The 15887-nt window shown below is 42.9% G+C and overlaps 1 protein-coding gene across 1 annotated transcript; it reads left to right on the top strand.

Moving 5' to 3' along the window:
- Positions 1-1115: 1115 nt before the first annotated feature.
- On the top strand, positions 1116-15543 carry opn4xa (opsin 4xa). Its single transcript, XM_018750164.2, has 10 exons — positions 1116-1211; positions 4202-4338; positions 7336-7469; positions 7591-7794; positions 8335-8506; positions 8741-8902; positions 9411-9518; positions 9613-9787; positions 12505-12624; positions 15148-15543. The coding sequence occupies exons 1-10, from the start codon at positions 1116-1118 to the stop codon at positions 15541-15543; spliced, it is 1704 nt and encodes a 567-aa protein (XP_018605680.2).
- Positions 15544-15887: the final 344 nt, after the last annotated feature.

Here is a 15887-nt window from a genome sequence, read left to right as displayed (position 1 = left end):
GCGTTTGAATTGTACGTAATTTATCTCCATTGGAACCTCTGCATCACTTGGACATGAACGGGGATGCTTATGTCTGGGCGAGGCATTCATAAGATATCGCAGGCAATGGCAGCGAGCAATCTGAGGACATCACCCCCGATGACTTGTTTTTGGGATTTCCTTCTCCTCCCGCTGTTTGTCTGTCCAAAATCAGAAGTCAGTGGTCGGAAGGGGTAGAAGTTGAGCGTCACCGGAGAAGCTCTGCTGAAGAGACGTTCCAACTTTTGGTCACTCCCTTGTGGACAAGTTGGCTTGGGGGGAATCCTGGGTGGTCTTTCCACAGACAAAATATACGTCTCTTTTACAGTAGCGCTCAGGTTTTGACGCGGCACCGGCCTTTATGGTGTTGTGGCTTTCTCCCTTAGACACAGTGGTATGTATACGGTATACGAGTGCCGGCTGGATCCCGTGCGCTCCCGTGTCAGATCAAGTGTCGCATTCCCACGCACTCTTTCATTACATTCCTGCGCGCTCCCGAATCCCTTACCTGTAAACTCTCACATCACGCTCCCTTACACTCTTCTCACATTCCTGTGCATCCCTGTATGTCATCTCCAGGCTCTCGTGTACCATGTTCCTCTTCGTATGCTCATCTGTCTCACCCCACTCCGGACACAACTACACCCATTCACACCCTATCGCCTCTAAACCCATGAAGGAAAGAAAAACACAAATTGTTTCTGTTTATGCGGACAGCAGGACTCATGCCGGCCTCTTATTAAAGCGATTGAAAGGAATGAGAAATGACAGTATGGTATTGGGAATCAATGCCTTGCTTCAGCGCTCCGATCTCCCGCCTCCTGCGGCGGAAAGGATCCCGGCCGGTGCGGCCGTACGACCCGCTTCGCTCAGTGTTAATTAGTACGCTGCTGATGACCGGCGCATCATAATGCGAGGCTCCACCTAATGAGGGATTATAGAAGTGTGAGCTGCTCTCGTCCAGCACACTAGTGACTGCAGCCCTCTGCGTCCCCACACAGCAAGTGAGCGACTTTACCGACTGGACGGGCAGGCCTTTCGATGGGGGGGGAGAACGACACCCTTCAGGTAAGCGAGATCGTCTTTGAGGTACGCAGATGCTGGTCTGCTCATCCTTGGTGTGCTTCCTCCTCTCTGCTTTCGTCTTAGAAGAGCAGATCCGGAAACGGGTGGAGGAACTTTGGGATGGATCCGTATGTGTCAGATCCACCGGAAAATGTTCATCGCGGTGTCGCAATTTTCCATTTTCTTCGTGCTGTGGGAGACGACGCATCGTCGAGAGCACCAAGCTGTGCGCGACTGCTGTGCGTTTTTGTGCGCGCGTTCTGATGCTCGATTTGGGAGATCATTTATTGGCGTGCGGCCCTAAAGCAGTCCTTAAAAGATGTGCAAAATTAGGTGATCGCTGCTCATAAATATATCTGAAAGCAAAATTTTGAAATCCTTGTGATATACAAATATAATTTGGTTCTTCTCATGATGAATGGTACTTTCAAACATTTTTAATATTTCATTTTACTTTGCAACACTTTCCGTGGAGACACACTTGTGTGTGGTGTGGGTTCCTAATGGTCTGCAGACACTCTCTTTATACCTTTCAGTTCTTAGTGAAAATAATGGGTTCCAAAGAGTAAATCCTTCTTTCTGTGCAATATATCAATATGCAATAACATAAGCAATATTGATATACTGCAGATTTTTTTAATAGTATATTTAGTATATTAATAGTATATTTACCAATATATGCAATATATCAGAATCTTGCTGATCTCTTAATTAAAATGTTGTTTTAATTCATGTAATAGAAAGGAAGGTACTCAAGTCCTACAGCCTGAAAACAAGTTAGATATTGTTAATAATGTACAAATTTAGAGTTGCAGACTGGTTAAGTGGAACTTATATTATATTATATTATATTATATTATATTATATTATATTTCCTTCTTGTTCACAAAGCGTTTTACTTTCTGCACTTTTCCACTGCTTCCCAACATGTAGGTCCACTGCACTGGGATCACCCACCTTAAACCCAAATATTTAACAAATATTTAAAACAGCAGATCTATGCCGTGAACAACAGTTATTGCTAATTTGATGAAATGGTATGAATCAAAACTCTACGTGTGCACTTCTTGGATATTATTCATGTTGGCTAAGCACGCTGCCCCAGAGCTCAGCACAGTATAGAACTGCTGACTGCTGTCCTGATTCTGCCCAATCCCACCCTTTCCTGTCCCATGGTTAGCTGTCCTACGGTAATTCAGAACTGAATTCGTACTGTTTGCTGCCGACCGTGTCGCCACCAGCATTTTGCGAGTCAATCAATGGTCGCACTCAATTCGATCACAATTAACGTAAAGAATAAATCCTCTTACCTTCAGCACCAACACAGCAAAATGGTCCTGGGGAGGATGCATTTTAATCTCCACGCTTTGGGCTTAATCACTTCCTTTTATCATTATTGTTATTGTTATTTCTCAGCTATATCTTGAATATTAATTGCAATTACGGTTTTAAATGGAGGCTTGAAGATATTTCTAGACTTTTTTGTTATATTTTTTTCGAGAAACAATTTAATGTGAAATACTAAAATTTAATCTGAAATCTAATTGAAATACATAAAGCAAGTATGATTCTTTTTCAGATTTTTACCGAAGTTTCCACTCCGAACAGACGAATTCAAAAAACTGAGTAATCTGCAAGAAAAAGTAAACATTTTTCCCGTATTTACGGCACTTGCTTTACCCAAGAGCATGAACTTTGTGTCACCTGGACCCGACAGCTGTTACGCCTTTTCCTCGTGCAGCTGAGAAAAATGTGTTTCCATTACACCTGAGATCAGTGTATTTATTTCATCAGAGCCTGAGATCTTTGTGTGTGTCTCTATCCTTGCTGAGGTCTCTGTGTTAGTCTGTTGTTCGCTCAAGAGCGGAGTGTGTATCTGTACCGTATCTCAATGCTCTGTGTTAGTCTCCGCTGCCCCCAAGTGCAGCGTCTTTACCAAGAATCCATAGGTCCTCCCAGCTGCAGAAATGACACCACAGAGGGGGTGCTAGAGTGGTGATAATGGATCTGCATCAACTCATGTTTCTTTCTCTCCTATTCCTCCTACCTCTCTGCATGACAAAAATCAATTCAGTGTCATATTGCAAAGAACCCCTTCATGAAATCATGGAAAACTTCCTTCCTTTTTAAAGTATCTGGACTGGAAAAATAGTTTTTTCTGTTATCTACCTTTTGAGTTGCCTTCAGATGTTAAAGGCACGTCTCTTCTCAATCTCACATGCGATGGAGTTGTGTCTTACACAGCTTGGTTCAGGAGCATACTATCAACTCATTGCTTGTCAGTACTGAATTAAAATTGCTGTTTTCTTAGCTTGTTCTCTCAATCAAGATGCAGAGCGCTGAGTGTAAGTAATAACTCTAAATATCCACTGAAATTCATCCTTTGTTGCTTCTTCGAGGCGTCTGATTTTTCCTGGTTTTGACTCAGAAGCGCCTTAGTTTCCGTGGCTGTGTTGGTGTGGTTACTGAACATCACATTCAGACTGTCAGCGGAAGGTCAGGGACATCTCCGTAAAGGCTGTGCTCTTCAACAGTCAATATTAATCAAACGTGTATCTTTTCCATAAACATCATGTGTCTTTGTCTCTGCAACATGCTGATAAGGTTGCTGGATTTGATGAACCCAATTCTGTGAACATATCAGAGTTGCTATATCCAACGTTCTAGACGTTTGGATAACCAGCACAGCCAAATATGAAAAACTTTCCTATGAAACATTTTCTGCAGATCAGCCATGGCAAAAGAAGTAAAAACCATTACCAGTATCTACTGTGTTCCTGTGATGCTGTAGTAGCAGCAAACTGTATGGCTGCTACGTGATATCTAACAATGGGTTCCTTAACACTTGTTGCATTTCTAGGGAACTAAGTGCTGGAGACTCATTCACAATTGGATCCTATGTGCTGTGGAGTATTTATTACTCCTGCTGGGTGTTTTCCAGTCTCCTGTATTTGGCAAAAAGAGCAAGGTGATCAGAGGTCCTTGGGATGCTAAGGGGTGTCTCTCTGGAATACAGTGAATTTCTAAACACATATTGGCGTGGAAGTTGATGGAACTGTTAGCACTGTCTTGCGTGTCACTGTGCTGATACAGCCTTGCCTTCGTGTTCTTCCTGCAGACCACAGACATGGACCGCGGCTTCTTCAGGAAGGTGGATGTGCCTGACCACGCCCACTACATCGTGGCCTTCTTTGTGGCCGTCATCGGAGCTGTGGGGGTCGCCGGCAACGCGTTGGTCATGTATGCTTTTTACAGGTGAGCCACTTTGCACTAGTATGCAGCTGGGGCTGGAAGGCAGAAGGAGCATGTGAGAAGAGGGGGTTTGTATGCCTTGCACGGTTTTAACCTGGATTGTGGTGAAAAGTCATCATTTTGTCATTGCAAAGCAAGTACTTCGAGAGTACGTGTGATTTTGGTAATTTTTTTTAGCAGACCTTGCCGCTGTGCCTCATTCAGAAAGCAACACGGTTGGCTAAAGGCTTCTCCTTTCTTGTCAACCGAGCTGTTGGCCAAAGTAGGAATCTCTTCGGATAGTTGTGTTCCATCTGTATATTCCAAGATTTGAAAGAAAAGCAATTTTGTAGTCATTGAAAAGAACCTTCACCCAAGTGAACCTGAGCTGTGACACCTATCTGAACTTCTCCGGTTCACACGGTGTATCCAGCATCCAGTCCTGCTTGATGGTGTTTCCCACATTGACGAAATCACCCTGAAGTCCATTCAGGCAACCCCTCCTGCTTTATGTGCCCTTCAGCTGCCTTTCTGTGACACTATTCACCTGTTACGCATGACCAGATCAAGTCACGTAGGCTTGGGCTTCAAGTTCAGTTCAAGTTTAATTTGTCACATACACAATGTGCAGTGAAATGCTTTTACGATTGTCTGTAACACAGACTAATAGTAGAGATAATATAAATAAGGCAATACAAATAAAGTAGAAATTAGAAACATACTACATAAATATGGGGGGGTGCGGGGGTGCGGTGGTGCAGTGGGTTGCACTGGCTCCTGCTCTCCGGTGGGTGTGGGGTTCGAGTCCCGCTTGGGGTGCCTTGCGGCGGACTGGCGTCCCGTCCTGGGTGTGTCCCCTCCCCCTCCGGCCTTACGCCCTGTGTTACCGGGTAGGCTCTGGTTCCCCGCGACCCCATATGGGACAAGCGGTTCTGAAAATGTGTGTGTAATGTGCACATAAATATGAAGAATATATAATGATGAAAATAGAATAAATCATAAAATAGATAAAGTAAGATAAAAATACAGTAGTAAAAAAATTTAAAGAATAAATAAATCAACATATATAGCAGTCTAAAAATATGGAATAACAGAAATACAATAAAGATGGATTGGAAATATACAGCAAAATACGGATGTGGAGTCCAATATTAAAGGTTAAATAAAAAAGTGCAATGTGTTTAGTCCATTTCCGTGCAAGAGGTGGAGTGGACTGCACTCTGGAGGTTGTGTGACAGCCTGCTACTTCGAGGATTTGACTTATTTTGATTTCAGTTAGAGGGAAGAGCTGAGGATGGGATGGATCCTTCTCTCGGCTGCTTTAATCATAGGCCCGCATGTTTTAACCTCATCTTAATACCCATGTAACATCCTAACATTTCCCAAGGTGGAACCCTCAGCTGAACCTCTGCCTGATTTACACCCAAACACTTCCTAAAGCTAATCTATGTTATACCCTAACACTCCTCAAAGCTAAATCCTGTGTTATATGCGGACTCTTAGCAAAGTCCAAGCATTTCAACCTGGTTTTTCCCCAGCTGGAACCTCAGAGACACAGCCAGATCTTCCAGGAGGCAAACTTCACTGTGTCTATCTGAAGCCGTCCCTGTAGGACGGACCGTCGGGCCGATAACATGCTTTCTGCATTTTCGCCGTCTGCATCACAGGTCCCCAGTTGCCCCTCCTCTAGATCATGTCTTACCCCAAACATAATACTTGGCCGTTAATAGCAGTTTTATCTTTACAAGACAAGTACCGATAACTACTGAAGTGTAGAATCGTGAGAAACGAGGGCTATTTTTGTTACAAAAACCTTTATGTATTTTTACCCTAGTTTTCACATCTTGAACTTATGCTTTTCCTGTGTTTGCCTTTGTTTCACCTTGCAGGGGTGGTTTCCCGCAGCAGAAGTTGTATATTAGGGACCCATTGCTTTCGTGGCGGCATGATCGTATATTAGTTAGAGCCCCTTTCTTCTTGTTATTGTGCACAATTATTACTGTTAAATATGACAGGCAGCTCTTATGGCCCATGGAAAAATAAACGCAGTCATGTTTACATACAGAATATTGCCTTGAGGATAATGCGCCATTAGATCAAATCACTTGTGTTAAAACATAATCACATCAGATTCCTTCTGGTGACATCACTGGCATCTGTTGACATTGTCAACATGCTGGTTGCATGGTGACAGGTGCAGTCACTATACTGTGGTGGTGTGCTGCCTCTCACAATTGTAAAATAGTTAAAACACACTTTGGCTGGTCATTAAGTGAACTTAGTGTCCAAGCATGTCCTGACAGGTAGTTATGTAGAAATGTAGGAAGTGTTATTAATGAATGGAGGGTCCATTGTTGAAGATCCGTTGATCCCGCTGTCTCTGATCTGAGCTCTGCTAACCTGGACGTGAGGGAGTGTAGGTGGGACTGGGATCTAAGGACGGCGTCCGTAATATCTGGTGAAAGGTTCGATTAGATTAAGTGGTTACTGTGTGTGATTAATGAGGGGCAAGACCGTGTGTAATTAAAATAATAGTCGTACACAGATAATTCACACTTGACCCTGTTTCAATTGATAAATCACACTAGTTTGGGGGGATGGGTTTGACTGAGAGCAGCGGACAGGCGTAAATTCACAGCGTAGTTCTGCTTGATACATACAGGCATGTGCACCTATGCAGTATGAAGGCTTCAGTGTGATGAATAAAAACCAGAGCACTGCTCGTGAGACAATATTGGTCACGTTTAAATCAGTGCTGAAGCGACTCTGCTTTGGCCCTTCAGTGGTGTGTTTTGTTGCCATGGTCTCGCTGTACAAGAAGTTGAAGTGTGAATGGATTACAAGAATCAAACAGATTACAGCTGGGCGACTAGAGTTGGATGACCGAGAGGTTCTTGTCAAAGGATTTATAAACATAAAGTTAATGCTTAGAACAGCTCTCAGAGTTTTTATTTCTTTGTCTGTTTGCTCGTCTGGTTGTCTGCCTGTCTACCTGCCAAAATGTTCTCCTTGGGATTTCAGTAACAAAAAACTGCGGACACCCCCCAACTACTTCATCATGAACCTTGCAGTGAGCGACTTCCTCATGGCCATCACCCAGTCACCAGTCTTCTTCACCAACTGCCTGTTCAAAGAGTGGGTGTTTGGTGAACTGGGTAAAAACGCCTTTCTGGATTTTCATTTTTGGCATTTTAGATTTTTTTTAAATATGAAACTGTCTGTTGGTTTTGACAATGAAAAGCTCTTCTGTCTTTCTGTGTGAACGTGGTATGCCAGGCTGTAAGATGTATGCTTTCTGTGGGGCGCTCTTTGGAATCACCTCCATGATTAACCTGCTGGCCATCTCCATTGACCGCTACGTCGTCATCACCAAGCCTCTGCGTGCCATCCAGTGGACATCCAAGCGCCGCACCTGTGTGGTCATTGCCCTTGTGTGGCTCTATTCCCTGGCATGGAGTCTAGCACCCCTGTTAGGCTGGAGTAAGTGTTTTCCTCTCCGTCGCTTCATTGTGCTTGTTGTATGTAGCTATACATTGGGGACCACAGATATAGTAGTTTTTGGAGTCACTGAAGATGGGTGCTTGACTGGAGTGTTGCTTTCTGGCAACCTGATCAATAACATCATGGAGATGTCAACCATTCTATGAACACTTTGGTTAACTTGGATCCTATTCCCTTCCATGGGTGCAGTATTTTTATTTGTCCAGCGTTTCTTTAATGTAACCTTCAATGGTTTAACCATTTATACAGCTGGATAATTCAGGGTAAATACCATGTTCAAGAGTGCTACTGCAGTGGTAGCAGGGTTGTGAACCTGGGAGATTCAAATGGATGGCAGTTGCTCTAATGAACAAATCAAGTCTTGAAGAAAATACTAGTCAACATGCAGTGCCAGAGATTTGTTGTGATTATATGAGATACATCCTTGATTGCCTTTCAATTCAATCTATCTATTCGGCTAATTTGTGGCAGGGATTACTTATGGCAAGGAAGTTATTAAAGGAATCCTATCCTGGACAGGTTCCTACATTCCAGAGGGCCTGATGACATCTTGCACCTGGGACTACGTCACCTCCACCCCTGCTAATAAGAGCTACACCCTAATGCTGTGCTGCTTTGTGTTCTTCGTCCCACTGGGCATCATCTCCTATTGCTACCTTTTCATGTTTTTAGCCATTCGCCGGACCAGCAGGTTGGCCGCCTTGCAAGCATATATTCAAGAACAGAGGGTATAAAATTCAGATGTAGAGAAAATGGATTAGATTTTTCCAGATTTTTTAAAAATTGCAATACTTGCAGAACAATTGTGTTTTCGAAACAATCGGAAACTTCAAAAAGTGCCAGGTAAAAAAAGAAAAAAAAGCAATAGGGCCTTTAAATGATAGTACTAGACGTGGAACGTTATAGCTGGTTCCTGTCCCTGCAGAGACGTGGAACAGCTGGGGACGCACATCCGCCAGTCCACCCTCATTCAGCAGCAGTCCATCAGGACGGAATGGAAGCTGGCCAAGATCGCCTTTGTGGTCATCATCGTGTTTGTGCTCTCCTGGTCGCCCTATGCTTGTGTCACTCTCATCGCTTGGGCAGGGTATTCTTTGGGTTTCTGGGTGACCAAGGGACTGAATTTGTCTGACCTGAACTACTAGAGCTGACAGTAATGTTTGATTCACTAAGCTGAACAATTTTTTTACTTTTTAAATTAGTCAAATTACTTCTGAACAAAAAAAACACAAAACTTTACTATGTACTAAATATCTTCATGCCCCTGAGGACCTTTTGTCAACATGAAAAGTTTAGAATTCAATTAGGTTTAGATTAACTGATAGCATCTATATATCCCTGGTGGTTGGTTTCTATGGAAATACTGGTAAGAGTGCCACTTTCACTCTGCTACCATGGAAACTAACCAAGTTGTAATTTTCACCAGTTCTCCCTGGAGATATTGAATAGAGTTTCTTACCTTCTACAGGACTACACCCTGACCTTTGTATCTGTGCTATTACTGACACATGAAATGCCTGATGAAAATAGAACTGTGTCAGTATTACCAGTAATACCCTTCTCTCGTTGAAAATACTTCTACCTGGTGGTTTCAGGTATGGAAGTATCCTCTCTCCATATTCCAAGGCTGTTCCTGCAGTCATAGCCAAAGCATCTGCCATCTACAACCCATTCATCTACGCCATCATCCACTCCAAATACAGGTAGTACATTTACATCACATTGTTCTTCTCTGTGGCATGAATGGCAGGGTGTCATGTTCACCTACATGCACCTTATTCCTGGTCCTCTACTCAGGGACACCTTGGCGGAGAAGGTGCCCTGTCTCCACTTCTTGTCCCGCCCAGTGCAGAGGAAGTGTTTTTCCATGTCCAACAGTGAGTCATCCTTCCAGGAGTCCACGCTCAGTCGACAATCCTTCAGTTCCAAAACTAAGTTCCGTCGTGTCTCCTCCATGTCCACAGGTGACACAGTAAGTACACTTGAGGGCATTTGGGTGATAACCCTGGGTTGCACATACTTACAGGTGGTGTGTGTGTTATTTCATATACACAAAGCCATGCATATATGCTTTATCGAATGTGTCAATGACGTTGTGCATGTGCATGACCTTGCTTGCACGTGTGGTTGACCATACCTATTCTGGGCAACATGACAATACAATGGAATAGTTTATCTTGAGAGTGTGGAGAAGACCGTTTTTATCCCAGCCTATGTCTCCCATCTCTCACTCAACCTCCTCACTTTGACTGAAATGCGAATCACCCTAGAAAATCAGCCACTCCACCAACTACTCCTCTTCTAACACCTCTTGTCCCTCTGTCAGAGATGAAGGCGAAGGCCTCCCTACCTCCTCCCACTGGGAATATTCATTTCTCTCTCTGCCCTTCTGATCTGTCTTTCTTTGAATTCCATGGTGTCTCTATTAGTGCCCTGACTACAGTGTTGTTGGTCGTTCTCTATGACCTTACTGGCTACTTCCTGGATGACCGCAATATCTTTTCAGTTCCCTCCCACTAGAAAACAGTCCACTGATCCTCTTAAGTGAGTTCAACTTCCATGTTGAGGACATTCACAAAGCCAGTCTTTTGTCAGTCCTTTGACCTCTATGTCCTAGTCCTCTGCTACTTACAAGGCAGACCAACATCTTGACCTTGTCTTCTCCAGAAACTCTGGCTTTTCTATCCTCTCCGTCACTCCACTTCTTGTTCCTGGTCATTTCTTCATTCTCCTGTCATTTCTCCATCCCCACTACTAGCCCTCCTTCTGTCTCTACACCCTCTGTCACATTCCAATGTAACTTAAAATCTCTCCTGCTCTCCTTCTCCTCCGCTGCTGGATTAACCTCTTTTCCCTCCACTGCACAATTCTCAGAGATGTCCACAGATACCAATATCTTCTTTTCAACCCTATTGTCCTGTTTAGACTGTTCTCTAACTTCTACACCAGTGTGCCAGCTCAGAGTTATGAGATACACTCTTTGCCAACAGAACCAAACTTCATTCTGCTGAACAACAAAATCAAATTAAAAAGTCTCATAGACTTAGTTCAGAAGGAAGTCCTTGCATCCCTTCACTCTGCAAAGTTAATTTCATCACCAAGTTCTTGACATCCACCTACTCCAATCATGTTGGATCTCCCAGCAAAACCTCATTCTTCACATCTCAGCCCCTATGAGAATGTGAAATCTCCCGCTTCTTGCTCTCACACAGAACTACCAACCTGCTCCCTTGATCCCATCTCTCCACCTCTCCTGCCGGCCATTTCCCAGGTTATAGTGCTTTTTACCTCTCCCATTCTTTAGTCCTCACTCTCCTCTGGTTGATTCCCAAAACTATCCTCATGACAGCACTGTTAAAGCAACTGTCTCTGGGCTCCAAACTCAGTCCAGAATTATAGGCCAGTTTCTCTTTTCCCTTTTCTGTCAAAAACTCTGGAACATATAGCCTATGAACAGTTATTTGAATTCCTTGCTCAGAATGATCTTCACACTTGTCAGTTTAGATTCAGATTCAGATTCATTAGCTCAGATTCAAAGACAGCCATTCTACCTAGACTGCCCTCCTTGCAGTATCAGAGACTGCGGTATCTGTTGACCAGAGGGGCCTCCCTTTCCTTGGCTCTTATTCTCCTTGACTTGTCTGCTGCATTTGACTCAGTCAACCATTAGATTCTTCTGTCTTCGACAACTTGGACTCAAAAGAACAGTTAAAAGCCTGTGAGTAACAACTGACTCCAGTCTCTGCTTCTCTCAATACACTGAGACCATAATGTAGTTCTGCAGATGTGTCCTTCATGACAAACTCAATGCAGCTTCTGTTCCAGGCCATGGAGATATCTCTCCTGAAACTCTCTCCTGTCTGTCATTCTTGCCTACTCTATCAAATCTCTCATACTGACACAGAATGCCACTGCACTAATTGTATTTAACCTGCCTAAGCATTTTCATGTTCCCAAGCATCTGCCATCTTCACCTTTCTCTGTTGGCTGCCTGTAGCTGCACATATGAAGTTTAAGATTCTAGTTATTGCCTATAGAACCATCAGTGGATCTGCTCCCTGGTACCTACAGGACATGATCACTCACTACACCCCAGCCAGACTGCCATGCTCCTCTACTTTTTGCCAATTGGTGGTCTCATGCACAAGAAGTCTAAAATCCAAAGCTTGAAGATTATCAGTTCTGGCTTCAATACGGTAGAAAAATCAGCCACTCTCACTGAGAACTGCTGAGTCCTGTTTCTGATCTCTTTTCTCTGGATCTCCGATCTACTTCCCACATTTGCTTTGTTATCTGTCATAATTATCTTTGTATTTCCAATCAATTCTATATGCTGCTACCTGTGTAGCGTATGCTGGCGATAACAGTGGCATCAGACAAACTGACTGCAGTTCGAGACTTTTGTGTCTGCATGTACATTTCCCTGCCTGTTGGTGAAGTGCACTTTTGTTTTCTCCCGCTTGTACATCATTTTGGAGAAAAGTGTCTATTAAATTAATAAATGTAAAGTTAAACATTTTAGTAGTGTGACCAAATATATTATTTATTACTGCCCTTACGGTTAGACTTAGGGTTAGTAACACACTGTCCTACCTTTTTCAGCTTGGTTACCCACAGGGAATGATAAGAATGTCATATATGCATGTTCAGTGGAGACTGTGAACTCACCTTTTCATACCTCACATACAGGTGTGGAGTGATGTGGAGTTGGACCCTCTGGAGCAGCAATCTCAGCCATTTCACAGGACACTGTCCTTCAATCAGCCCGCTAGCCAGAACAACTCCAGGACCCTCTCCACTGAGGAAAAGGTGAGGTATGTTTTCCAGATATCAACAGGCCCTCTTTATGATGGAGGTGTAATACAAGGATCTAGCTGGGCCAGGCAGTTTTCCCTGAAAATATTGTTTATCACACTCTAAGTGCGTGTGTCTAGGTTTCACATGGTCTGAGGTGTATTGTTTCAAAACCTTTATGCTTATTGTATTTAATAATTTGGTAAGGAAGATGCATTTCTCTGAAGTACCTATAGGGTACCTGCCTGAAAATTTTTAACTGTCTTGCGATTTAGGGGAACTTTGCATAATAGCACCTATTTATTTTGAAAAAAGAGAAACAGAAAGTTTAAGCTCAAAGGCCTATATTTTTTTGCAAAGCAAGAAATTATTTTCCAAAGTATAACTGTTGCACATATTCCATCATCAAGAGGTAATTTTTGGGGGGGGGATCCATGATGTATATATGTACAGATCTTGCCAGGAACTCAGGAATACACAACGCTTCCAGGTATTACGAGTGGTGGAATAATACATTTTATAGTTTATTTAATTGCATTTTCTTCACTTCTGTATATTTTCTATTTATTTCCTGTGGCAAAGTATACCTGATCCTGTAATACCCAGATGATAGGTGTCATTAAAATGCATCCACGTAGAATGCAATAAATGTGGAACAAACTACTTTTTTTCCACAATGGTTACAGTTCACCTTTGGTGTTGTGAGAGAAAAGAGGTATATGCTTACCATGGAGACTAAAGCAGAGAAGGCTAAATGTGGCAAGATAATGAACAATGAACATAGCTTTATGAAACAAATTTCTCAACGATCAGCAATAAGGAAGGCAGTGTATCAGAAGTTGCATCTTCTCATAACTGAACTTCAGCTTTTTGTTTTCCAAAGCAAGCATTAGTTCTAATACTTGTGCAGGAGACAAATATACTATTACAGTCTACTACTCCAGCCATAAGTTGCTTGTCTATTCTTGACCTCCTATGCTGTTACTGGGATTGTTCATCCTGACAAGTCTTGCATTGAACATGCAACACCACAGGGGACTGAGTAAACACAAACCTAGACAGACATAGCACTCAATATTTGTTACAGTGGCGTGAAGAAGCATTTCCCCCTTTCCTGATTTCCTCTGTTATTGCAAGTTTTTCCACACTGAATGTTTTCAAGTGTTCAACTGAAATGTAATATCAGATATGGGGCACAAGAGTGAAAATAACACTTTAACTTATTTGATTTATTTAATTCATTCATTCATTATTTAATGGATTCATTCAATGGGTTATTCACACCACCTAGCACTCTGTGAAAATGTATTTCCCCTTAGAATCAACTGGTTGGGCCACCTTTAGCTGCAATGACCGCAACTAAATGTTTCCTATAACTCAGTATTAGTCCTTTAACTCATTGTGGAAGAATTTTAATTCACTCTTCCTTGCAGAACTGCATTAATTCAGAAACACTGGTAGGTTTTCCAGCATGAGCTGCTCATTTCACATCCTGCCACGGCACCTCTAAGGGATTTAAGTCCGGACTTTGACCAAGTCACTCCAAAACTTGAATTTTGCTTTCTTTCACCCATTCGGACTTGGTTTTATGTCTTAGATCATTGCCTTGCTCCATGGCCCAGCCACAATTCAGCTTTAGCTCTCGGATGCATTTCCTCGTAGGGAGCAGAATTACTGTTGGACTGCGGTGCTTGCTTTGTGCCACGCATAATGAGATCCACGTCATCCAAAAAGTTTCACTTTTTACTCATGATAGGCTTAGGGATCATCCAAGCGCTTCTTGGCAAACAAGAAAGCACTTACGTGATGGTGGCTACTCCGCTGTGAAGGCTATTTTTGATTTTTAATACGTTTCTGATTGTAGAGTCATGAACACTGACCTTAGCTGATGCAAGAGAAGCCTGCAGTCCTTTGGATATTTGTTTTAGGATCCTTTGTGACTTCTTGTATGAAATTAATCTGGGCTCTTGGGAGAAATTTTGGCAGCCTGGATACTCCTAGGAAGATTCACAGCTGTTCCAAGCATTCTCAATTTGGAGATTATGGCTCTCACTGTGATTCAGTGGAGTCCCAGAGCCTTAAAGATGGCTTTGTAATCCTTTCCAGATGGATAGATATCAACAAATTTTTTCTGGTCTCTTCAGGAATGATCTTTAATCATAGCATAATGTGCTTGTTGAATCTTTGCGCTGGCAACTTTACTTTGGTAGTAAGGGTGAAAATCAGTAAGGTTTATACGGAGCAGAGCTGGCTGTGTTCAGTCACCTGATTTTAATTATGGCTTTAATTTGATTTAAATATGGGGCGATTGCTTTTTAACACAGTGCCAGTTGGTGTTGGATAACACCATTTTATTAAATAAATGCAATAAGTAAAAATGTGTTTTTTTTTTTTATGTGCTCTTTATCTAATATTATATCTTTGTTGAAGAACCTTCAGTGTCAAAAATCTGCAAGGACAGAGGAAATTAGGGGAATACTTTTTCACAGCACTGTACATGTTTGGGTAACATGCGTTTAATGTTTGAATCTGTCCCAGACCTCAACCACAGAGAGTGGCTACCTGCGCAGTGGGGAACGCAGCCTTGTGACTGGATCTGTAGGCTTGGCAACGCTTCCCTTGCTGGTCACAGTGAGGAAGTGCTCCAGTGGGGACTGTAGGGCTTGGGAGCCTTTGGACACACAGACCAAGGCTGGTAGGTATGATGAGGATGGAAAAAGCTTCTCGAATGTGGAGCTGGATGGCTTGCCAGATGCAGGTGTCCCTGGTATTGTCATCAAGCCTATGCTGGATGGTGTCATGCTGGAGAAGGGAATGTGGCAGGAGGAGAAGACAGGGTCACTGAACTGCGAAGCAGGGAATTTGTTGCTGGACCTGCACAGTGTGAATGGCTCTAGTGAGATACTGGAATCTGTGGAAAGATTCCTTTGCTAGAACCATGATGCAGGAAGTGTACCACAGCCCATCCCATCTCATAACCACAGTGCTTCTTTGATTTCACCTGTAGTTCATTTATATGAAAAAAGTATGAATGACGTTTCAGCGGTGCTGTTAGCCCAGCAATCGTGTGGTCCATCTGGAGGAACTTCCCTGGATGTGTCTGTGACCGTGTGACTACAGCAAACAGCAGTATAACACTTATAACAGCAGGCAGAATGTGTTCAAAACTGTCCAAACGCAATGCCTCCAAACGATGCCCAAGAACAATACAGCCAATCTCTGCCCAAACATTGTTCTAATGCATCCCAAAAGCTGCAGCATATTCAGAAGTGTATGGA

Source organism: Scleropages formosus, chromosome 6, assembly GCF_900964775.1.
Source record: "Scleropages formosus chromosome 6, fSclFor1.1, whole genome shotgun sequence".
Lineage (NCBI taxonomy): Eukaryota > Metazoa > Chordata > Actinopteri > Osteoglossiformes > Osteoglossidae > Scleropages > Scleropages formosus.
Note: the sequence above shows the minus strand (reverse complement) of the source record. Positions and strands in the feature narration are given on the sequence as shown.

Bases quoted from the DNA above. Each gene is read 5' to 3' on its own strand.
- opn4xa (XM_018750164.2), top strand. From the start codon at position 1,116: ATGCTGGTCTGCTCATCCTTGGTGTGCTTCCTCCTCTCTGCTTTCGTC. The intron at 4,339-7,335 runs GTGAGCCACTTT...TTGGGATTTCAG, and splicing joins GTCATGTATGCTTTTTACAG to TAACAAAAAACTGCGGACAC. The intron at 12,625-15,147 runs GTGAGGTATGTT...AATCTGTCCCAG, and splicing joins CCCTCTCCACTGAGGAAAAG to ACCTCAACCACAGAGAGTGG.